We start from the raw sequence: 25778 nt of genomic DNA, 5'->3' as shown, positions 1-25778 counted from the left end.
AGAATTAGCAAGAAAGGGGGAAAACAATATATAAAATTATTGTATTGATTTGTTGAGTTGATAAGGTGAGGCTAAGAATGATGAACAAGAAATTTAAGGCTTAGTGAACAAGATGCGAGGAAAAAGCCATAGAAAAATTAGCTTGGAGCAGAAAATTATAGAGAATTTTCTATCAAAAAAAACCAAATGGGCTAATATATGAATCTAAAGTTCCCAACAAAAGCATTGAAAAATAGGTTGATTTTGGTGCTATTAGTACACAACATGCTGTTATTTTGAAAATTTCCTCCTCCTTTTTAGTTAATTAAATGGAGATATAAAATCCGGAGATTATTGTATTATGAGTCGAATTGCATTTTGCTTCTTTTATTAAAAATCGACAAGCTAATCCCTATACATTAGATTAAAAAGTAAATTGATTATTTCATTAAAATCTTTATCTATTTGTATCGTTAAAATTGAGATAATTACAAAACAGTCACATAATGACATGTGGTGTGTCATGTATACGTCATCTTAATATAAAAAAATAATTTTTAGTAATAAAATTAGAAAAGAAAATTAACAGAATTAATTTTCTATTTAATATAAAAAAATAATCTAACTCAATGTAAGTCATACTTTTACTTTTACCTCTTAGATGGATTCGTAATGGTACAGAACAGTGTAGAAAATATGTTGAAATTAATTGATTTTTGTGTCATGTCTGTGTCACTTTTGGCTGTTCCGAGAGAGTATAAGGAGCCAGCTAAGCTACCCGTGTTAACAGGCGCAGTTACAGGCAAGTGAGTCAAAGTGTCGTATTCATCGAAGCTCAAACCCCTAAGTCGACAATGCTTTTTGAGGTCAAAAGTTGTTTACCACCATACTTTCCATTTATTTCTTCCCAATGGAAACCACAAGCTTTTCTCAATTCTACGCCAATGTTTTTATAATCCTGTTGGTCTATTTTGATTAAATACCATTCAATTAATTTTTAATTCGATTCAATTTATTTGTATTAATTGATTAATTTAATTTAATTTTTGAATCGATATATCAATTAAATTTCAATTCAATTTTAAGAGATTAAAGTTTATACTCTCTTTAAAGGGTAAAAAAATTGTCCTCTAATTTCATGTGACAATAAATGGGTTATTCAAACACTATATATTAATTGTGAATGACAGAAAGATTTAAATTTGTTTTGAAATTGTAAGTCTTGATTTTGAGGTGATTATTTTTTTACTCTAAAATAATTTGTTTTCTTTTATAGTGTACAATTAAAGAATTAATATTCACGCATTTATAAAAAGAATATCCCATCACAAACATAAATTACATTCAAGGAAATTGCTAATATAAAATCTACTATTGTCTCCTCAAAATTTAAACTTGAATGAATTTTATAGATAAACAACTTTTAATCAAAGCGACTCAAGCAAATTTTACAACTTGCATTTGTTGAGTGAACATTAATATCCTACTTGCATTAAACTAAATTATCATCAAAGGTTAAAGTCAATTATAATTTATGTACAAATATAGTATACAAGAAGAAACCATAATTTCCTACCCAATCTTCTTTCCTACCAACCAAATCTATACCCACAAATTCACAAACCCCACCAACATCCCCCACTCTTTGTCATTTAAATTCTTCACTTCCTCAAAAAAAAAAACCATGGTGGACCAATCAAAGTTGAAGCCAAAACCCACAAATTCACTACCCTTTAAAGGTGGTTTCCAGTAGGCTAAAAAACAATCGAATCTCAACTATCCCTTTTAGCTGACACTAAGTCCGATAAATGAATCTTAACATTTGTAATCTCTTCGGTTGGCATCTTTTGTACCAACAAAATCCACCTATAACATCTATTACCACATTCCACCTTCATATGTACACCAAGGCCACAGCTCAAAGCTCTTTGCCACCAAATTGCTGCCATGAGAGTTGGAGTTCCCACGTCAAGAATATGATTTAATAAGAAGCCCCAAATTGTATAAATTCTTTCTCACTAGGCTCCCAAGTGAATACACTGCCCCACCAACCCCTACTGCTTTTTCTTCCCTTTCATGATATATCAAAGGCAATTCCTTTACCTTTAACTCCCCTAAACCAATCTTTTCTCTCACAGTTTCTATGATTTTGGGATCTGCTACATTCCCGATTGCATCCGTCACATAAAAAACGTTTCGAGCAATGTCATTCGTGGTTGATATTTCGGCTCTTGTCACGTTAAGACCGTTTTCTCGGAAAGTCCGGGTCACATTTGCTAATAGACCTTGCCTATCTGATGTGCATAACTCCAGCCTTACACCCTGCAATCATACAATTAAAGCTTCAGTGTTTGCAAATACCGGATAAACATTAAAAACGTAAACGATTCCATATACATACATGTGATGCTCTCCTTTCAACAGCAGCTCGTAAGCATTGGACAACTCGTTGTCTTTCAGCTTCAGAACTAATGGGGGTTCCGTCTGTGTGCCTAACATAGAATTCCATATACGCTTTATCCTCAGCTGTGTTGATGGTGGCATGGAACACAACATATTGCATATCCGTCAATGTACAAACAACATCGAACAAAAGCTTGGCTCGGTCCTTGCACTGAACGTTCATGACCGAATAACCCCTTTCCGCCCAATTTTGCACGGTGACCACCGGCGAATCTTCCCTACATTGCAACACAGGCTTTCTTCCGTAGTCACGATCTGCAAACATCATTTGATGTAACCTCCTCTCGGTGTGGGTTATGGCCAAAGAAACCGAAGTTTTCGCGCTATGGATATCGTTGTCTCCTCTCAAAATGTTCCTTAAACGTGATTCGATTCTGTCAATTTGCTGCGAGTCGTTAATCGGAGACCCCGAATTGCAGTCTTTAACGGAAATTAAAGACGCGATCCGGCCGTTATGAGTCCATACTTTAGCATCAACCACATCGCATTGCAGGTCAGCTAGAACTGCAAATACTTCAGATAAAAGACCAACTCTATCTGTTCCAGTTAATTCCAAAGCGGTTGAGCCATCAAATTCATGGCTTCTATCGGGGAATGAGGTCTCAATGGACTGTATAAACCAGACCAAAAAAAAAAAAAAAGTTTTAGGGGGTAATTAAGCTAGGATTAAGGGGATTCAAGTGTAATTAAGAAATAATTACTTGTTCAATGTAGCTTATAACGCTCTCATCGGTTAACTTATTTCCATTTAAGTCAGTCACATGGAAAACTGCAAAAATCAGAAGGAAAATGATAGTGTCAAGAATTTTCAATTAAGACCCAGAAATAGAAACATGCCAAATAAAGCAAGCTTTCAGCTCACCATCCATGAACCACTGGCCATCAGATGAAATGTAAGCCTTCTTAATTGAAAGATTCAGATCTGTTAAAACTTGAACAGCGTCTAACAAAATTCCATCTCTTCTGGCACTATCAACCTTGACAAGAGTAGCAGTGGGGCAAACTGCATTGTCGATTACCACCCTGTAATAACAAGAAAAAAGCAGAGGAATGAGGAACCTTTAAAACTAGAATAAAGCCCCCAGAACTGAGAAGAACATTGAAAGCAAAATCAAACACATTATAAAAATTGTTTCGTGTGATTTGAAGGGAAGAAACGTAAGACAAACAAACCTAGGAGTTGTCATCCTTATAACAAGCTTCTCGTATTCATCAAGACAAGCATGCCACTCCATCTTCTCCTCCAAACTTTAAAGAAAAAAAACCCTTTTTTAATGCCTGGAGACACCTAGGAAACCAACAATGTTGTTGCCAAGTGAGAGATCCTCTTAAAGCTCCACTGTATAATACCTTCAACTAAATCACCATTAACAACTCCTCGCCACACTCTTCTTTTCTCACCTATGTTCTCCACTTGTTCGTTGTCTCTAAAACAAGGAAGAGTTTCAAACCGCGAAACCACCACTTGTTCTCCCTTCAGCTCTGCTCCACCATGAATATATATATTTACATTAATTAATTCCTTTAATCTTTTTCTTCTTTTTTAAAAAATATAAGATTATTAATTTCGAAAGTCGAAACCACGCCTCTAAAAAAACGAGAGATGGTCACATCTTTCATGGCGTGAGTAACGCCTGCCCGTATGACCTGTTTTTATTACATCATGATTCTACAATAATCCCGACGGGTCAACTTTAATACTGCCACGTGTCGATCCTAGCTCGGATGCCACCTGTACAAAGCCACTGATGAGTGATAAGTATGTTTTAGTTTATGCAAACGGTTCACACGTGATAACTCCCCGGTCGGATCGGCTTTTTTTCTGTCACTTTGTTGGGCCGGTTTTCTTTTCTTGTACTTCTCGGTGTAATGTTATGCTCAATGGCTTCGGACTTTCGGTCTTCATTTCTAGTAGGGACAAAAGGTTAAATTTTGATTTTTATTATAAATGTAATTTAACGGATTCAAATTTACTGTTATTTATAATTTTAAATATGCGAGAAACTTCTACGATAATAAAGTTAATATGATGTCAAATGAAAGTAAAAATCCAGGTACAAAGTACACTAAACTGCCTATATATATTTCCTCGCCCAAACTATACATGTATACCACCTAGTTAAAGTTGTGTATATATATTTATTCCTGGACCCTACCACTTGCAAATGGAATGTATTTACATTAGACGAACTTTAAAATTAAATTATATACTTTTACGATAGAAAATATAATTTTATTATTTTAATAATTTATATATTTATAATTTTTAAGTATAATCTTATTATTATTATTTAAAATTTTATAAATTATAAATTATTTAAATAAAAAAATTTTCATTTTAGGGGAGTCGAGGCCCCTACCGCCCCTGACTTCTTAAATATTGAATTCATGCATTTTTAGGTATAATTTCTCAAGCTTTGAAGTTACATTATTTCGGATATAATTCTTTTCGATTTGAAGTTACACATTTGATATAATTTTCTAAATTTTGAGCTTACACATTTTCAAGTACAACTTCTTATATTTTAAGGTTGCACCAGAATATATCTTGCCTTTCCAAGCACACTTGGCCTTCATGAACATGAAACCTTTCCGGCCGACAAACAAGCCTCTGCTTCCCAAAAGATTTGATCACCTCTTTTCCCCACCATACTTCCAACACCCAAGAAAACTTATCTTCTCGGAGAAAACACAAGTTTCTCCCTACTTTTAACATTAATTGATTTTATGTATCTACAACTTACATGAGTAAATTATCCTTAAACTCTTAACTCTAAATTAGAATAAATATATACATCTTAATGTAACGTGCTTGACAATTATTTTCTATTCTCACTATCACTGTTACATTTACAACTAATTATATAACCATTCCATCACTATTTTTAATATCACCACTGTAATAATTAATTTTATCATCATCACCATTATTTTTAATCTCATTTAAACAAAACTATCGCTCATTCAAATCCACGTTTAAGACCAAATAATTGAACGCAAAATGTCAAAATTTGAGAAACTTTTTTTCTTACATTTAATTTGAAATCTCATCAGTTATATTACATAATTAATTAACTAAACTATAATCAAAAGATATTCAAAACCATGATTAAAATTTTTATCAAATAATTAAAAATACGAGTATAAACCCTATCCCCGTCGATATAGCATTCACGAAAAAAATGGAAACAGCTAACCTAAACTTCGAAATATATTTCAGTCGATTTGAATGTATTTTCGGGGAAGCAAATTCATATTCCTTACAGTACAGTCGATATTTATGAGAGGCAAATCTCACGTGTAGGCATTTAATTCGTTGGGGGTCCATAAATTAAACACTGCACGCCTGTAGTTGTTGAGTCACGCGTTGGGATTTATTATGTCGTCTCTTATAATTAAACTTTTGGTCTATGTTAATAGTCTTGAACGTGTTGATCACACAAGTGGACATGCTGTCATAATAAACACCCCTCCCCCAATACAGTGTTATGGGACGGACTAGAGGTGCTCATGGTAAGCGGCTGACCTGGCCCCGACACCTTTGAAATATGGGAGGGTTTGGGTAAAAATATAGGCCCGAAATATGGACTTGGGCAAAAAAAGAGGCCCGTTTAGAAAACAAGTCGGGCGTCGGGCACCACTTTTTTGGCCCGGGCCCGGCCCGGCCCGATATAATAAATATATTTATTTTTTAATTTTAAAATATTTTTTACATACTTTTTTAATTTTAAAATATTTTTAAAATACTTTTTTTTTAATTTTTTAAATTTTAAAATATTTTTAAAATACTTTTTTTAATTTTATTTAATTTTAAAATGTTTTTTAAATACTTTTTTTAATTTTTTAAAATTTTTAAAATAAAAATGGGCCGGGACCGGGCTTATGCTTTTTTCCGGGGTCGGGCCTGGACAAAATCTTAGGCACATATTTCGGGCCGGGCCAGGACTCGGGCCGAAATTTTTATGGGCCCGGCCCGGCCCATGAGCACCTCTAAGACGGACCCAAGGTATGCACATCACGTGCAGGCTTGACAGAAACACGTTCTCCGGTTTAACTACCCCGTGTCTTTCACCGCTTCCGACGTGGCCTTTTCTAATGTCTAAACCGTTTAAAATAAATAAAGGAAAAGGCAGCTTGTCATGTTTAGTTGAGTCAATAATATAGCTTATATCTTACCAAAAAAGTAATAATATAAAATAATGAATTTCAACTAACCTCAATTCAAATTTTTTAAAAAATGAGCGACTTTTTTTTTTTTTTTTTAAAATCTAACTCCCCGTTGAGGTGAATCGCCGCAACGATGTTTGAAGTTTGAACTGCAATTGGGTGACGATGGTTCCGCATGATAGAGTATTTGAAAACTTTCAGACACTCTCCCTTTCGAACGTGCATTACACTAACCCAAATCCGACAGATGTTCGTGTCTTTTAAAAAAGACAGAAAGCGTCTGACAATTATTGGTTGGCGGTTAAAACTTTGAATCTAAGATTTTTTACCCAAAAGCTTTACAGGGGACCAGCTCTGGATGATTCGGGTATGGCAAAAACCGGTGATATTCCCGCCAAAGCAAAGGCGATAATGGGGACCACGGCATCGCCGAAATATCCACATCGATAAAATAAATAAAAAATAGCAATTTAAAGAGAAAGAGCAACCCATAAACCAAAAAAAAAAGAAGAAAACGTGGGGCCCACTTGTCCGGTGTGGAAAGTCGAAGAATTAGGGATGGGTCATTGGGTTGTCTTTTGCAGCAACGGAGAGCCAACTACGAGGCGACAATGAAGAGCCACGCATATGACATCTCAGCACGTCGGTATCTGGGTCCCTTCTTATCGTACCTTACTTAATAATAATAATAATAATTTTGAATTTTTAAGGTTAACCCTTTTCGTTCTTTTGCGTGGTGGCGGACCGCCTCGTCTTTTTTGACCGTTACTCTGAACTTTTGGCGCCAAACTCGAATTGAGGCGGGAGTTAAGTGAGACAAAATGAAAAAGAAAAATTGCATCTGCTGACCTGCTTTTTGTTTTTGGTTTTTCCATTTGAATAACTGTTCGTATATTTTGATACCAATCATAATTGTTACAAGAATTCGATTGAAAATACGTTCATAATTACAATATTATTTTGATTTTTGTGTGTATTTATTAATATTTACTATAATAGTAGGATTAATGTGATTAAAAAGTTCAAAACTTCCAGGTTGTGCAATAAGGGTTGTTGGCTATAATATTGGTATGGGATGGATAAAGCATGAACCTTAAAACATCAAGTTATGGTAGTGCAATTTTATATAGTTGCTGCCGTACTCTCCAAGGCTCTGACCACATACAAACATGAAGTGCTTAAATCTTAACGAAACTGAATCCAAGTATATTCACTTTATCGATCTGAAAATTGCAAAACCTTGCCCCACTCATGCTTTGAAAAAGAACACACTGAATACCATCTGTCTTCAATACCCTGCTTGCCTTAGAAGAAATGGTCGGGAGGCTATTACAAGGGAATAGGGTGGGTTTGCACGGATTTTGAAAAAATCCACGATGTGTTACAATCCCGACTTGAAGTATAAATGAAAGGGTACGGGGTACCCTATGCCACCTTGGGTTTAACCCCGTGTAAACAGGCATGAAAATCCAAGTGGGAACCCACTAGTCTTGATTGCGGTTGAGGCAGGCCCCAGTCCGAGCCTAAAATTCCACACTTACCTTTATAAAGTGAGTTTTGTTTTCCCTGTTTAACATCATGTGTTAGGGTTGGGTTGAGCAGGTTGACAAAATCATGACCAAAGGATTGATTTTGCCACACAAATTTGAGGCACTAACTAAGGTTTAGTGATGCCCCATGCCCCATGTCTTTTTCTTTGATCACATCCCTTCCCCACCTGCTGCTTCATCACCAAAATTTTGGGATCTTCATTTATGAATCCTTAATCTTAGGTTTTGTCAGTTCCTTTTTTTTACCTCTTACTTTTTGTTGTTATTTTTCAATATAAAAGGAGATTGGAAGGATGAGATTCCAATGTTAAAAACTTTTTAAATGTTGGGTTAAAATAAAAGCCTCATTTAGTGAAGGATAACCCACAAAAATAAATGGGTTGGTAGGCTTGAGATCCAGGACAATGTTTAAGGCTCCCCTCAAATCCATTTTTCAGTTTTGGGCCCCAACACTTGGTAACTTCAGATTTATTATCAGTCACCTGTTAAGCTATGTTCAACATATGCAACTTTTGTCTTTTGTTTAACATTTTTATTATTTCCTAAAGATTTAGAGATGACGTACGATGAATTCAAGCTATCAAAGAAATTAGCTTAATTAGAAGAAGATATAAGATTAAAATATTTTGATGATGGACAAAAAAAGATTCCACATGGATTGCCAATCACGTGGACGCCTTCATTCCTAATTAATCTAAAGTCCATGACTCTATTGACTTCCAATTAATTAAACCCCAACATGTGAAAGTCTTATATTTTGTTTAAGTTAATTTTCAAAGTATTTAAAGGGCAAGAGAAACAAATGTAAGGCAGTGGGTGCCATTCACATGGTATTTCATCTAACTTTCTCACACTCCATCGACTTGGGGTTATTTTAATCTATTTCTTTCATTTTTACTTTTAATCATAAGATGGTGATTGGTTGATTTGTTTAATGAAATAATTAAGCACTTGATTAAGATAAAAAGCAAATCTTATCTACAGCACTAACATTTAAAGCTACAGTTTCTATTTAGAGTTCAATTATTTCATTATTTCTAAAATTGATTTGAGACTTACATCTCATCAATTAAGCATTAAGGAAAAACAAATAAGACTTACAAAGGAAAATCTGTAAAGAGTAAATGATACACTTGTAATATTTTACTTACGGGCTAATTGAACATTCACATCCAACCCACTCAAGAGCAATGAATTTTTATTTTAGATGATATAATTATCGAGATCTTTTTAAATTGGCCCCAATTAGGGATAAAGTTAAGAAATTGTTTTAGGAGAACATAAATGGATATAAAATGGGAGAGCAAGTACAATTTTACTATATTAATTTGTGATTTTCTAAAAACTAAAGGGATTAGAATACAAAATTTTTCATATGGGGAAAAGCTACCAGGCCCCCTCCCTCCTCAACTTTTATTATTCATATGGCACTTTTTATCTTATATGTTACGTTGATAAATAATTTAAATTTTAAAAAGTTTAAAATAATAAATAAAATAAATATTCCAAAGATTCTTAACAAATTTAAAAATAAAAACTATAATAATTTTCCAAATTTAACCCAATATCTCATAAAATATTTGCAACCAACTACAATAGTGTGCATTCTCAACAAGTAGTGAATATCGCATTGATACACACTATTTCTTATTAGAATCGGTGCATAACGGTATTAGTTTATTTTGATGCACAATGTTATTGTGAAAATTTAAGTTACAAATTTTAATATTATTCATGTATTAATTAGTATGAATCAAAATTTTAATTAGCACGGAGAAAAGAATCGAATAGTAAAGGGTGGAACTAATACGGAATCGACTACGAAAAAAGGCAATAATAAAATTAAAAGTCAGTTTGGCCGGAAAAATGTTAAAATGTTAGTTTTCACAATATTACCTAATTGAATTAATTCATCAAAGTTAAAAGATAAAATTGTTACAAATTAAAAAATTCATTTTTGTAAAATAAAAAATATTTTACAATTAAACAGTAAGCTCAGCTTAGAAATATGAATAAGTAAATCCAATATAAAGGAACAAAAATATCCGGATCATCTGAAACGAATCTAGCATCAATACATTTTAAGATATGATGATGATAAAAAATAATGCGACAATTGAATCTAACAGTGGCCTACTGATGGGAGCTGAGTTGACTGATTACCCTAAACATGGCTGTGTTTTCTTGTCTTTTTTTCTTCGTATATATAAAGATATTATATAAATCCAAATGAAGGCGGCCATTTCTAATAGAAGACGTCATTAATCCATTATTATCTTATTTTTCTTAAAAATCATTCTCCATCCAAGCCTTTTGCTTAAAGGAGAATATTCACGTAACATTTTATCATTGTTAAAAAATTAAATTATAAATTTTATTTTATTTTATTAAGGAAAACCTGTCACCAGGATGGAAATAGTTTATTAAAAAATAATTATATTTAATGTCTTTGGCCTAATGTCAACTTATCTTGTTTATTGGTTGTTACTCTTTCAGCATGCATCCAATTTCAACTCAACCACGGGCCACGGCTGCTATTTTTCCTTTCCAACAAACATATAATTGAGTTGATATATATAATATGTGTATGCCTCACATGCATCATAATGTCCATAAAAGATGGTTCATCATGGCCTCGTTATCCTTAAGCATCCAAGTCAAATTTGATTTATCTTTTAATTAAGTAATAGCTACTTGATATAAACATCAAGACAGTCAAACTTGAGCATGAAGCCAGGAAATGAGAATATCAATACATATGGGTGTGGCCTGTCCATGGATCATGTTATTCATCCCTCATTGATCTTGGGAAATGATTTTTTTTAGTTATAAAAATATATAGAATTTTAAAATTTCTTAAATCGTAAAGGAGCGAACCCAGAAATTTATGACCCTTTGCTTAAATGGTTCAATTCTACTTTTAGCCCTTCTTAATCTTAAATATAAACAATCTTAACTTCTTTTAATCACTTTATTAAATGAAAAAATTTGTATTTTTAGTCCCTCTCGGATAAAGAATCCACTTTTAAAAATTTATTGCAGCAACCCAACAAAAATTCCTGGCTTTCCGAAGGTAACAGACACGTCTAGAGAGAGAACCTAATAATGCATCTTAAAAATGACAAATTTGTACCGGCTTAATTTTGGGTTTAAAAATGTTCATAAAGGAGCAGCTTCGACAATCGAAGAACAACAATTAAACAAATTTAGATTAGTAAAACATGAAAGAATAAAACGAAAAAAAAAACAATAAACTCGTGGAGTCATCTAAATAGGAAACAAGTAATAATACAAGCATATAACATAATCATATGATATAATTAGAATAAAATAACAGCTTTTGCTAGTCCTATGTTTACTACTTGTAAAAAAAATAAAAAAATCAAACTACTTCTTGTTGGTGGATAAGATGAAGATTGAATAAATATTTTATATTTATCATAGTTAGTAGTATTAAATTTTGAACTAATTATACTAAAAAATCAACAAATTTTAAATAGAAAAAAACAACCATCATAAAATTTATTCTTTAAGTTGGATTAGCCAAGTATATTTATTTTTGGTACGTCAAGAAAAGTACAATTGGTGAGGATAGGGTCTAATCCAACTTCACTTTGAAATGGTTAGAGATTAGCTATAGAATTCTAGAGGGTCATAACTCATAATTAGAATAAGGTTGCAGGGAGGGGTATTTATATTTCGCATTGGGCGAAGAATGGACAATTCTCTGTGACTGCAGAAAGTGATTCAAGAAGATACTGCAGAAAGGAGTTGAACAAAGGGCCTTTGCTAATGGAGTTATTCTTGATAAGCATGGAAATTGGATAAAAAGGTTACTGCAGAAACATTGGTATATGGTCTTAATTTGGCCTGGGAAAGGAGTTTCAAGAAGATACTTGTAGAAAGTGATAACATGCATGTGGTGCATGTTGGGCTGGTGCGAAGCACTGTTAAGCTGAGGGATAGACATTGGACTGTCAAGTTTTCTCATGTTTATAGAGAGGCTAATTTTATGACTAACTTTGGCTCCTGGACATCATTTGTTTGACCGCCCTCCTATGGATGCTATAAACTTAGTTTTAAGCGATATTCTTGGAATTTCCGATTGTCTAATTTCAACATTTTAGTTGAACAATATCCTTTCCTTTCCCAAAAAAAAAAAAAAGTTGCCTGATGCTGCTGCTGCAAATTGCAAGGCCTTTTGCCGATAGGGCTGTCGTGAACTGTTCCTCTGTCAGCGGTTCCCACGCGTCTTTTCTCGCCCTCAACACTCTGGATTATGCGGTCAAACCTGTACTTTACAACCCCTCTTTCCTCCATAATTACACATATATAATATTATAAATCTTGTTTATAGAATTTATCAATGAACGCCTTGGGGTGAGTACACCACTGATCGCCAACATTTCAATCTCCAGTTTTTATGTATATTTTATGGGGATTTCTTTTTTTTTTTTTAAACATCTCCATAGCTGCGAGCTCTTTGTTTCTCCGATATACATAAGCAATGCGACAAAGATTGAACATGGGTTTAGACTTTAGCCCGCAATGATAGGATTTCTAAATAATTTCTTCTTCTTTTTTGTTTTATAGGTAACTTTCATGTTGTTTAGAGTTTATGTTTTCCCCCTCCTTGTGAGAGCATATACCAATATCATAATTCACATATAATTTAAAGAAAATTATGGTATATATAGGATTTGAATTTGAACTTTAGGGTGCAAGTAGGTATCTTGTGTTAAATATGTTATAATTCTATGTAAGAACTAACTTTTTTATTCTAAATATAATTAAAATGTTTAAGAAATAATACCTGAGTGGATTTTCAATATATTTAATCATTTATTTGAAGAAATTGATATTTAGCTTTAAAGGAATTAATTTAAATGATATTATATTTTTTTCTAAAATATTAAATTAAAATTAATTGATAGTATATTAACAAAAAATATTAATGAAGTTTGAGTGATATTAATTGTTGCATAATTAAGATGTAATGAAATTTGAAGCAGGATGCTTAATTACTATAGCACCAACTAGAGGAGTTAAGAGAGAGATGGAGAAAGAGAAGTGGGGACCTTACTAACTCCACTCCACTCCACTCCACTCCACCGCCCATAATAAGCAAAAGAAAACCAAATTGACCCAAATGCTCCCTCTTTTTACCTATTTTCATGTCTGATCATTTATATAGTATATCTCTACCCTATTCCCCTTCTTCCTCTTTCACTTTTAGCTCTTCACCAAACCCCATATCCTCTCTCTCTGAGTAATACATACAGAAGAAAAGGATGCTGAATTCAGCCCAAACATCTTCTTCTCAATCCTCAGTTTTCTGGGTTCTGGTTTAGGGTTATGGGCGTTTTGTTGCTTAGAATGAAAGAAACAAGCAAGAGCACAGGAAAAGACTGATTTTGGTGTCATGAGCTAAGCCACACTTTTTCTTCTAACTTATAATTATATATTTTTTCATTATATCCCTCTTTTCTTCCCACTATCTTCCCTTTTGTTTCTTTAACAAGTAGAGCTTTAATTAGTGCTTTCATTACTGCTTTGGGGGCTGTTTTCAACTTTCAATCACTGCTTTAAAACGTTTCATCGCATGTTAATGGATCCAGTTACATCGAATGGTCTTTCTCTTCCGCCTCCATTTAACATCAGGGATTTCAATCTTCACCACCACCATCATCACCAGCAACTGCAGCAGCAGGATCATCAATTCCATCACCAAAACTCCGAAGATGAACAAAGCGGCAGCAGCGGCGGCGTAAAGAAACTGGAACGCGACGACGGCAGCGGCACCGCCGATGGCAAAGAGCTTAGTATCCATGGTGAAGGGGAGACGAATAGAAGGCCACGAGGCAGGCCTGCAGGATCCAAGAACAAGCCTAAGCCACCCATCATCATCACTCGAGACAGTGCCAACGCTTTACGCACTCATGTAATGGAAATAGGCGACGGTTGCGACATCGTCGAGAGTGTCTCCACCTTCGCTCGACGACGCCAAAGAGGCGTTTGCATCATGAGCGGAACTGGGAACGTCACCAATGTTACACTTCGGCAACCAGCCTCGGCTGGTGCAATCGTGAGCTTACATGGGCGTTTCGAGATATTATCATTGTCGGGTTCGTTCTTGCCTCCACCGGCACCGCCTGCAGCCACGGGTCTAACCATATACTTGGCCGGCGGGCAAGGGCAGGTCGTGGGTGGCAGTGTTGTCGGGACACTAACGTGTTCAGGCCCTGTTGTGATTATGGCAGCTTCGTTTAGTAACGCCGCGTATGAGCGGCTTCCATTGGAAGAAGAAGAACCACCGCAGCTTCCGATACCGGGCGGTGCAATTGAATCGTCGCCGGATGCAGTAGGAGGGCAGCAGCAGCGGCAACAACAACAAGCGATGGCCGACTCAAATACGCCTCTTTTTCATGGACTACCACCAAATCTTCTCAATTCTATTCAATTACCAAGTGAGGCATTTTGGGCCAATGGTGGTCGCTCTCCATTCTAGCTAACAATCTTTGGTGAATTCAGTTCAGCTTCATCTTCAGGCCTCAACTATAGCCAAGAGGATGATAAAAAAAAAAAAAAAAGAACTTGATTTATAGCTAGGAAATCTGGGTTTGTTGAGCAACATTTTCCAGGTTTTGTTTCTTTTATTACTGTTGGTTTCTTCTTTCTTCATTCTGAATTGAATTTGATGAGTAGATGGTATATGCTTGCTTGTCGATTGAATGGGTGTAAATTCATGGATTCTTGGTGCATTTGATTTTATGAGAATAAGTATTTCCAGTATGCTTTAATGGAACTAGAATTAGAATAAATTTAAATATTCTGAGAAATACCAGAATATCGAATCTCACCTTAATTTTGATTCATATATATATATACACACAAAATCATATGGTACAGAACATTTCTTCTTTATAATCAAACCCACGTATAGGAAGAGTTGTTGTTGTTTATATATGTAAAAAATAAGACAAGGTGAAAAAGGATCAGTACTGGGGTTGGCTAACAAATATAGATATAGAAGGGCATTATATGTAGTGTTGAAAAATGTTTGATCTTGAGAGAGTAGTCATAGTTAGGGTTTTGGTTTACGAAGAATGGGGAGACAAGAAAGTGTTGGGGGATACTGATTCACACGTGCATGCTGCTCTAAACAAGCTCCTTTTCGAGGCAGTTTTATCTAAAAATACTACTACCATAAAATTTTAAGGCAATGAGCAGCTAGGTTCATGGTGTTTCGAATTTGGTAAAATGTCCAAAATATATCCACCGATTGAAGAAATATGTTTGCATAAGTTCAACATGAAATAATTTACTACATTACTTTTCTTGGATGATTTACTATGTTTAATTATTAAAAAGTAGGTAACTTATTAATTTCATTTCAACCATTGTTATCTTGTGGATAATTCTTAAAACTATAAATAAACTTTAGTTAATCAAACTATATCAACTTTGATTTAGTTAATTGTATATATGAAATCTTGATTGTGTTTTAAATATATATATCGAAATTTAATTTTAATACAATTGTATACAATAAATACATTAATTTAATTTTTATGTTTGATAAATATAATTATTTGCATATATAATATGTAAATGTAAAATGGTATTACATCAAGAATTATGTGAATGATTTATGAAAACTAAATCAAATAAAAAAAGTATGCATTCATATATAACATTAAATCAAGCTTTCTATTAGGTGTCGGGTTTAAACTGATTTTTTACAATACTTTTATTGTAAAAAATATATGCATTCATATATAATCAAATTTGTTCCTAACACCAACTTAAATATAATATAAATATTTCTTTCACAAAATTCACATTTTACGAGGAAAAAAAATGAAGAAAAAGACGGGTTCTCAACGTACTACGTACATAGTTATACACAATGTTTGAGCACAATCAAACTGAAATTGCATTCGTATGTAGCATATTATATTTTTTACATACACGCTACTCAAAACATTACAAACATATTATCAGAGGCATGAGCCAAATTTAATAGAACCAAAACTAAAATTAAATTATTAAATTCTCAGAATGAGCCAAAACAGTTTCAGGGTTTCTGGTTTTGCGTCACACATTATCAATCCTTAGAGAATAAACAAAATGTCAAGTTATATATACAAAAGAACAACAACTGGATGTTAGTAAACCCTCCTATCCATTTCATATACAAACTATTTGTTCAGTTTATAATTAGCAAACTACACAAGAATAGGTCTCAGATGAATACAAATACGAGGTTAAAAAACAACATTTTGATGAATATATCTCGAGCTGCAATGATCCGCTGTACCTCTGAGCACGATCTATTTCACAGTAAAACTTCGACAAGAGCACACCTGTCTGGACACTACTGTGATTTTACAGGTTGGGAGTCAGTTCTCTATAGTCTGAATTGGTTCGAGCTGACACAGCTTGTGCACTTCAATCAAACCTTCTGAAATGTTATCAATAGTCTATTCGTAGCCGCCTCAGTTCGGCTAAGAAGGTGGGGCTGGAAGTAAGCGTCCGGTGCGCAAGAGTTCTTATGTCTTCCCTGGAACAGTCTTGGGAGATGCGAACCAGTTCCCATAAGGCACCTCCGGTTATCATGTCTCTAGCATTCACTTCTGCAATGTGGTGAATTTGGAGTTATAAAGGTTTTCAAAGAAACTTTTGAAAATCTCTGAAGGTAAAACAAGCTTACCATGTTGTGCTAAGTGGCAGACTGCGAGTTCAATATGCCGCCGGATTGGCGAGGCGTCATTGTTAGCATTCTGTACAATCCAAGGAAGTGCTCCATCCTCGATCAGAAGAGACCTGCCAGTTTTACTTCCTGTACCATTTGAGAACTGAATTACTCCCAAAAGATAAAAAAATCATAGATAGGTAAACTTCAGTAATAAGGAATCGACTTGTTAGAAAATGCTGCATGACAAGCTGAAAAGGCTTGAAGAACTCATCATTGAAGAAATGTACCTTGAGCTGATGCTCTTGACTCGCATTTAGCGAAGTTTGCTATTCCACGTGCAACTTGAGCAAGAACATCTGGATGTCCGCATTTGACCATTCCGAGCAATGCCTTGATACCACCTTCACCTCTTAGCTTATTCTGCAGCTTATCTGGAGAAGGTAATGGAGAAGTACTCAATTGAAGAAGTAAACCAACTGAAAAACTTGGAAGAAATTTTTTAAGAACATTATCAATACAACGGCATTCATTTAAGCCCTACACCAGGTCAAGCTTTTTATCATGAAAGTAGCATTTGGATTCTTTGAAAAAGCAAAAACATACGAAAGTGCCCTATGGAACAAGACCAGGAAAGCTTAATATTTCAACTTTTCACCATTAGAAGTTCAGGTTCATCAACAGGCAGAAACTTCTCATAAACTTAACAATGAAATCAGATACGAAGATTGCTGCAGATGAAAACCAAAGAGGTCAAGCAATTTACCATTGCCACAGAGATTGGCGATAGCACCAGCAACCATTCTAAGTGTTTGTGGATCCTCAGCATTAGCTGCTGTTATTGATAACAATCTAATGCCCCCCTCAGACATTATGAGTTCCTGGTTGGTTTCTGACAAAATAAAACGAGTACAACGTAAAAGGAAGAGCGATCAAAAGCAAAAAAAAAAACTTCATTGGTGAATAAAGCAAGCTAAATTTAACCATTCATCGCAAGATTGGCAATTGCACCAGCTGCAACTCTATGAATCATCTCATCCTCGGAGCTTCCAAGCAGCAACAGCAAGGACGTTAGACCTCCAGCTTCTACAATCTTCTGCTGATTTGATTCTGCACAATGGAGGTGTAGACATTGTCATCAACTGAATTAATAAGAAACAGCACAATCACAGTAATTATTATCTGAATAAAAGAAATGGGAAACAGAAAATACATCCATACAGAAATCATCAATTATCTAAAATTAATAATTTCAGTCCAAAAATGCTTCCTACAAGATCCACAGTACTTACAAAATGCTCTATTTTAATCAAATCAAATTTAGAGCAAAGTACACAGGCAGAAACAATACCCTCAGCTGCTAAATTTGCTACCACTTTCACAGCATGAATCCGCACATCAGCATCTTCTGCTTCAAGCAATGACAAGATCTTTTGCAATCCCACTGTAAGATAAAGGCAAAAAGGTTAACTACAAATGGGTTATCGCATATCATTTTTCATTATAGTTTTTTTTCCAATAAATACCAGTTCAGGAATTACTACTACCTTGTTCAAAGAGGTTTGCTATTGAGGCTTTTTCTTCATTTACTGAATCGTTTACCTGTGGTCTAACTTGAGAGATAAGAGAATCTAGATCACCTGGGACTTTGCCAGGCCCACCTCTGTCAAGCCTTCTTCTAGTCTATAAAAAAGATGCACGTCTGCTTAAAATTTCTTTAAATCAGGTTCCTAGAAGGCCATTTAATCTCACCAGTTTCAGATAAATCTTTAATATGCAGTTTAATTACAATGACATTGACAAAGTTTGACAATTTTAATATTTATCATATAGTCCATGTATAATATTTCTTAATGTGAAGGATACTCAGCAGTGAATCAGTAACAATAAATTTATGGATTACGTTGTAACAAAGGAACTCTTAGATTCAGTTTATATTTGATAAAATACCTCGTCGGCTTCAAAACTTAGCTGCAATAACTGCGTTTGTAGCATTGATATTTCCCCTTCAAGTTTTTCCTTTCGATATGCCTCATCTTCCAGCATCTTTCGCAGTTTCAAGCTCTCAGAATTTGCTGATGCCTATACATTGGAAGTATGGTAGCGTGAGACAGCAATCTATGTCAAAGAAGTAATGGAAAAAAATAGAGGTACTCAATATATACCTCAGACATTTTCAATTGAGCAAGTTGACTTTTAAGGTTATTGACTTCCTCTTCAGCTGCTTTCCTTAGTGACGTTTCTTTGCTAAGTAGCTTTTTTAGCTCAGCAACTTCTTGAGCAGTGGATGCCGTCTGGTCCTGTGTGGGACAAATATGGCACAGACATGATAAGTGGTTTCAAATTAGCTGCAAGTGACAGAAACTAAAAGAAATAGTAACAATGAGAATGAAGAAAAAGATACTAATTTTCCTTTGTATGAGAAATCAATATCATGTGATACGAGGGATATAGTTCTATGCAAGATTATATTTCCACCTTTCTTTCACCTAGCTTATGTTGATTCATCATCCATTTCTCCTCAAGCTTCTTTATTGATTCCATATAGTCCTTCTGATACTTCAATCTTTCCTTCTGCAATGAGAAGCAGCAGAAGATATGAATCAGTATGCATTCAAGTAGAAAATAGATTAACTCAAGGCAGTTGATGAAAGCAAGGTCTTTCTCTATCATCAAAAAGTTAAAAGGGTCAACTGGAAATTGTCTGCTTAGCTCCACCCAACACTGATGTTAGGAGATTTTATTCAAATTCTGCTTTAATTATGATTTTCTTGAGACTTGATTCTGATTTTTATTTCCTAGAATTTCCTTATTAGTTCAAATTAAAACTTCTAATGAATTAACAAGTTCAAATCTGATTTCTCTATTGTTCGTCCGGTGACTCAATCCCAGACTAGGGACCATAACAACTGAAATTAAGAAGTTTATGACAATTGATTAAAGCACTCTTTTCCAAATCATTTACAAGATCAAGTGTTACATAATTGATACATTCATGTTATCAGGAACCATGCAGAAAATCCTATGATAATATGGCCTTCAGATTACAACAGCGGTAGGCTTCATAGAAATATGCATATTAGTGCAGCATCCGCTACAGTCCAGATAAATTAGAATATGCATAAATTAAAAGAGAAGCTTGAGGGGAAAAAAGAAAAGAAAAAAAACTCACCTCCATTGCATCTGCATAATTTCTTTCAGCCTCAGAGATTTGGTTTTGAGTATCTGTGGTTATTCTTTCAATCTCTTCTTCAAAAGCTTTCTGTTTCCTCTCATGTTCCATAATCAGTTTGTCTAACTGTATGTCTAACTTCCTAGCCAAACTTTTGTAATCAAATTCTTCCTTAAGCTTCAACATATTCTCCACTTTCATAGCCTATAAAAGGAAAAAAAGAAAAAAAAGAAGTCCGCTCTAGGTCAAGATTTGATTCCAAATATATCAACTAGTCCATAGATGCCTCTTAAAACCATCAAATAAAATGATATAATTAAAATAAACAAAGTTGTTTCGTAACCCACCCTCTGTCCAAACATTATAGTGCTAGTCGTTTCTCCACGATGACGTGGGGATGGACCTATAGTTATAACCAATGATGTCCTTGCTGTGCCTGTTAAAGAAACAAATTTTAAATTAAATGTTACAAAAAGAATTCAATGCATTGAAAATGTTGAATTGAATGACAAATAGCGGAAAAGAAAATGTTAATACATCTAATTTACCTCCAAATGAATCTCGAAGTAACCTTGTAAGCTTCGAATCACGAACTGGAACATGAGCACTATTCTCTGCCAGCGCATTAATGCACTTTCCTAATGCACTCAAAGAAAGATTGATAGATTTCGCTTCCTCAAGTGTATGGCCTTCGCTCCCTGCAAAGAAACAAAGTTCAGCTTGAATGAAAAACTGTCAAACTGTGGGGAGGAAGCTTTGTCCTTCCAATTTCTTTACCTGACTTATCAATCCGCTCTGAACCAGCAAGATCTACAACAACTAACTTGCCCTTTCGAACAAGTGTAGGCCTAAGAGATTTAGCTATGTTGGTACTGTTACCATTTTGACTTGAATGAGCAAGTTCTCTTCCTTTGACAGATCTTTTGACATGTACCTATAGCAGAAAGAGCTCAATTGAATTGATTGCATGATAAGATAACTTAGTACAAGAATAATTTAATTCAATGGATTTACCATCAAAAGAGCATGACTTCGAGAAGATTCAGTATTCAATCTTGTGTTTGCAGCATAGCGATGAGCTTCCCCTAATTGGAGTAATTCCAAGAAACTCTGCTGATCTCTTATTTCGACTAGGGTAGCCCCAGGTAGTGAAACATCTCCAGACTTTGGGTCTTCCACAATGGAAATGTTGTCGTTTGTAGGATCAAGAAGATCCTGTAAGCTCTCCATGTAGAGCTGTACAATTTTTTTATGAGCAGAACTATTAGGCACATTAAAATGTTTATTAATTTCAAAAGAAATGATAAGAAATTTCTAGAAGTAATTTCATGAAAGTTATGATGATACCTGCAAATAGGAGACTGAAACAGAATCACTTTCCAACGAAACATCTGCTAATATATCCTCCATAGCACGGACTATTATGCCGCGATCAGCCGTATCTTCCTCCCCAAGTCGTCCAAGCGTATATGTTTTCCCAGTACCAGTCTGACCATAAGCCATGACCGTTCCATTATAACCATCCAAAACGCTCTATAAAGACAAATTGCACAAAACATCTTGTCAATAAAATTAGAATCATGCTCCCAAAAACAAGTTATGAAAAGGGGAAAAAGTAACAGACAGAAGAAACAATTGATAACTTGGGAAGAGACCAACACTGAAACACAGTGACAGGCTGAAAGTATTTCTTTCGGCCTGAAGCAGGAAAGGGATACATCTTAAAATAATTTTCACCCAGCACAATAGAAACCAAATATTTGTTGGATGAAATATTTAAATGCACTGCCAATTTTGTTGCAAGGAAAATAACTACATGCAGGTGAATTTCTAAAAAATTGTTGTAGAAGTAGTTACGCCATGTACACAAACCTCCACAACCGGCTTTGCAACAACTTCATACACACGCTTTTGTGATGCAAACTCCGTAAGCACTTCATCGAACTCATAGGTATCTGTGTCCCAATTGTTTTTCCGAAGCTTTAACCTCTTAAACTGAAATAGATGAAGGAAGCATCAGTGCCTTTTTAACAAAAGGGAAAAAAGCAGAAACCGTATGGGAGATAAATTCAAGTAACTTGGAAATTAATTAGATCAGCTAAAGCATGCACAATAAAGGTCCACAGCCCACTTATTTCCTTTTTGACTAATTGAAACGAAGCAATTATTATTCAAACTTTACTCCTTTTCCCCCTTTTTATTTGAATTAAACACATTTTAAGACTAATGTACTCTATAAGATGTCATATCCAGGGAAAAATATAAGGAAGATATCCCTCTTAACATTTCATTGAACCGTCAAATGGAATCAAAATACCTCTGGTTGAAGTTCTACACAATCAGCAAAATCAGCATCTGCCACCGACTCTTCTGCACTACGTGGGCGTAATCTCACAGCCACTCGAACTCTTCCAGGAACTGAAGAGGAATATAAGCACATCAAATTAACAAATAAAAATACAGAACAGGGAAACTAATAAATATAGATCATACTTATCAAGAAGAGCTCAATACTTACACCAAAAGAAAAAAAAAAGAAGAGCTCAATACCATACAAGTTACAATCTTCGGTCTAATCTCTATTTCTTTGCAAAGACTGGAATTCCTAAGAATCTAACTTTTGGCAGTACTAAATACAAACATGAAAGATCAACAAATACTATGTTGTATAAACCTTCAACATTTTTAACATACTACCAAACAGAAAGGAAAAAAAGTTGCACCAACCGGCACTCAGTTTCACCACCGAAGTATCTACTTAAGCGGTCTGATGTGGAGAACTCTCATTAGAGGCATAGCATTGCAGTATTGTATTACCATATTAAGGAAATATACAGGTTACCATTTCCAAGAAAAATATGTTTAGGAGGTTTTCATTTTTACCCGAAACGAGGCGAAATACAATCTGATCCCGCATTTTAATGTTTATGAACAATTAATATCTGATTAGAGAGCCACCATAATCAGCACGGTTCAATCCTGGAATAAGTGTGATCACTATTTAACAAGATTTAGATTGCATAAATTATCAAATTGCTTCAATTGGAAACAATCTAAGAAACTATCTTCTATGATCTATCCAGTCTCAAAGGTAATATTATCAATCACGCATTTAACCTTCAAAAACCATACATAAAATGACTTACAGGTTACAGTGCATGTTATAATCATCAACAATCAAAAGAAGCTACCCGACAACCTTAATTGAGAGTCCAGACAATTGACACTCCAAAAACGGAAACACTCAACAAGAATCAACCTTTACAAGAGAAACAAACAAACATGAAACAACAAAACCAAGAAAAATGCATCATCGATGATCTCAAACAAAATCCCCCCCCCCCAAAAAAAAAGGAGAGAAACAAAAAACAACTGACCCCCAGCATCATCTTTGGCAGTTCCACCTCCAAGTGACCCAGGGCTACTCTTCCTTAGCCCAGAAGATGCACCAACCAAAGACAAAGACTTGTTTTTCAGTGCAGCCTTTGAAGGGTTTGAGTTCATAGATAGTTGCCTATCTGTTGCTGTTGTTGTTCCTTTGAGAGAGTTCCTCTGAGTCCCATTCCTATAATTTGCACCACCACTAGCCATTTCTTAAAGGAAAAAAGAAAAAAAAAACCCAATACCAAAGCCTCAAAAAAGATTCAATCTTTAAAATGCCCACTTCTCCATTCCCCCCTAGAACTCTTGTTTCTTTGCTTATCCTGTGTTTGCTTGCCGAGAAAATGTCGCGAAAGGGGAAAAAAATGTTTTTATTGAGCGTTGAAAGTTGAAACTGTAAGTTACCAGAAAAGAGTGTAAGCAATGAATGACATGTTTTTTGTTTTCTTTAATTTGAGTTCGTGTTTGAGAGAGAGAGAGAGAGAGAGAGAGGACCAAAGTGGACGTGACTTTTTTTTTTTTTAATGAAACGGTGTGGGGAGAAGAGGTTGGTATTGGTTTTACTAAAATACCCTTTTGTAACATTATTTCGTTTATTTATTTATTTCTCACCTTTGCTTTCTACATGCGCCTCGTGACGGTGTTTAAATGCGGCAATGAATCGAGGTGTGCCGTGTAATAATGCGGGAAACCTTAAATTACTATTGTACCCCTCAGATCCAAGTTAAGTTCTTATTAATTTATTATTCAATCTAAGGTGCAAAGAAAATTTGAATTGGATTAGATGATGTATGTGAAAATAATTATATAATATAAATATTAAATATGTATTTAGTTAAGATTTTAAAAATATTAGTGTGGAATGTATAATGTTTTGGATAAGAGTTTTATTATCTAAATAGTTATTCTTTTGTAAAATCAAAGAGATTTTAGTAAATTACAATTCTGTTAGGACTCGATTGAGAATGACATCGATTCAACTATAACTTTAAATATTAATGTAGAGTAAAATGTAAACTCAAATAGAGTTTTGTGATACATGGTTGTTTGGTTGGAGTTCGTTTAACGGATTAAAAAGATTTGAGATGATTTGAATAAGAACAATAAAATTTAGATGTCACTTTTAATAAAAATAAATGTTTAGACATCAAATAGGAAAGACAATCGAGTCTTAACTTGATTGGTATTTGCATTGTTGCCAATGCAAGAGGACGGTTTAAGTGTGCTAAAGTACATTATCCTCCTATTTATGAGTTGGGGAAGAGCTATGAGTAATCCTAGTTATTGTGTAAAAAAGAATATATATAAATGTATAATATACCATTTTTAGCATCTATATAAATGTATCTCGTACAATCAAAAGAATTTGTTCGAGTTAATTTCATCAAATCTTCTCACACTATCACTCAATTTAATTTGGTTTTTAAACACGAAAATGTTATGTAAAATATGTTTATCAAATTATTTGACTCACATACTTTAAATATGCTCAATGTTATATTTGAGCTAGTGGTTGGATTAATGAAATAACTTATTTGATACGATATTGAAGGTTTAATTTTTTGAAGTTTTGGACCAAATTAAAATCTAGATGATATTTTAAAGACGTGTGGTGGAATTAAGCCAATATGTTTTGACATAAGGATAACAAATCTTAATGAAACGAGACAAGTTGTTGCATTCATAAAATGTCAAGCACGACCTTAAACCAGTAGAACCCAAAGCTGGCTGTCCTGGATTGGAGCCATAAAGATGCATTACAAAGGGCAGGAAGGAGTTCATGTTACTATAGTTGTTCAATTATTAATCGAACCGAATTATATAATTTTTTAATCATTAATCGAATCAAAAATTTTTCAAAAAAAAATTTAACTGAACTGAAATATTTCAGTTAATTCAATCGGTTAACCGAAATTTATATATTTTTGTCATTTGGTTAAAACAAGTATAAAGCATATAAAAAAATACATTGAAATTAACTGAAATATATGTTTTTTTTGTCTTGAAAGTTAACCGAATTAACTGAAATTTTATGTCTTGAAATGCATAATATTAATTATTAAGTTCAATTAATTCGATTAATTATCCGATCTCAAACTGAATTAATCGATAATTGAAATTTAAAAAAATCATTAACCGACCTCTGACAGAACTAAATTTAACCACCGGTCGATTAACTGAATTAGACCGGTTCGACTAATTAATTCGGTTTTAATTGAAATTTGAACACCCCTACATGGTATCTTGAAAATTGAATTAAAACAAAAAAAAAAAACAAAAAAGAGAAAGACCCTAATTCGAAAAGAAAGGCTGCTTAGTAAAATTATGTGCGAAAAAAGAGATGGAGACAATGGAAGCTTTTGTATTTAAA

The 25778-nt window shown here is 34.2% G+C and overlaps 3 protein-coding genes across 3 annotated transcripts; 1 reads left to right on the top strand and 2 right to left on the bottom strand.

The window, feature by feature from the left end:
• Positions 1 to 1367: 1367 nt before the first annotated feature.
• LOC105800258 (ACT domain-containing protein ACR8) lies at positions 1368 to 3940 on the bottom strand. Its single transcript, XM_052620602.1, has 5 exons — positions 3616 to 3940; positions 3305 to 3465; positions 3144 to 3211; positions 2381 to 3052; positions 1368 to 2301 (listed from the first exon to the last, which is right to left on the bottom strand). The coding sequence occupies exons 1-5, from the start codon at positions 3675 to 3677 to the stop codon at positions 1948 to 1950; spliced, it is 1317 nt and encodes a 438-aa protein (XP_052476562.1). The 5' UTR covers positions 3678 to 3940; the 3' UTR covers positions 1368 to 1947.
• Positions 3941 to 13251: 9311 nt separating this feature from the next.
• On the top strand, positions 13252 to 14951 carry LOC105800257 (AT-hook motif nuclear-localized protein 24). Its single transcript, XM_012631266.2, has one exon. It carries the CDS (start codon positions 13762 to 13764, stop codon positions 14665 to 14667), a length of 906 nt encoding a protein of 301 aa, XP_012486720.1. The 5' UTR covers positions 13252 to 13761; the 3' UTR covers positions 14668 to 14951.
• Positions 14952 to 16327: 1376 nt separating this feature from the next.
• Positions 16328 to 23895, bottom strand: LOC105800253 (kinesin-like protein KIN-UA). The gene is made up of 19 exons (XM_012631262.2): positions 23404 to 23895; positions 22344 to 22444; positions 21899 to 22021; positions 21374 to 21559; positions 21041 to 21262; positions 20804 to 20960; positions 20575 to 20724; positions 20374 to 20462; positions 20027 to 20230; positions 19333 to 19428; positions 19020 to 19154; positions 18805 to 18936; positions 18402 to 18537; positions 18206 to 18298; positions 17839 to 17964; positions 17621 to 17746; positions 17145 to 17288; positions 16873 to 17001; positions 16328 to 16795 (listed from the first exon to the last, which is right to left on the bottom strand). The coding sequence occupies exons 1-19, from the start codon at positions 23615 to 23617 to the stop codon at positions 16635 to 16637; spliced, it is 2724 nt and encodes a 907-aa protein (XP_012486716.1). The 5' UTR covers positions 23618 to 23895; the 3' UTR covers positions 16328 to 16634.
• Between the last annotated feature and the right edge of the window lie 1883 nt (positions 23896 to 25778).

Source organism: Gossypium raimondii, chromosome 9, assembly GCF_025698545.1.
Source record: "Gossypium raimondii isolate GPD5lz chromosome 9, ASM2569854v1, whole genome shotgun sequence".
In the NCBI taxonomy this organism is placed as follows: Eukaryota; Viridiplantae; Streptophyta; class Magnoliopsida; order Malvales; family Malvaceae; genus Gossypium; species Gossypium raimondii.
This window is presented reverse-complemented; position numbering and strand designations above follow the sequence as displayed.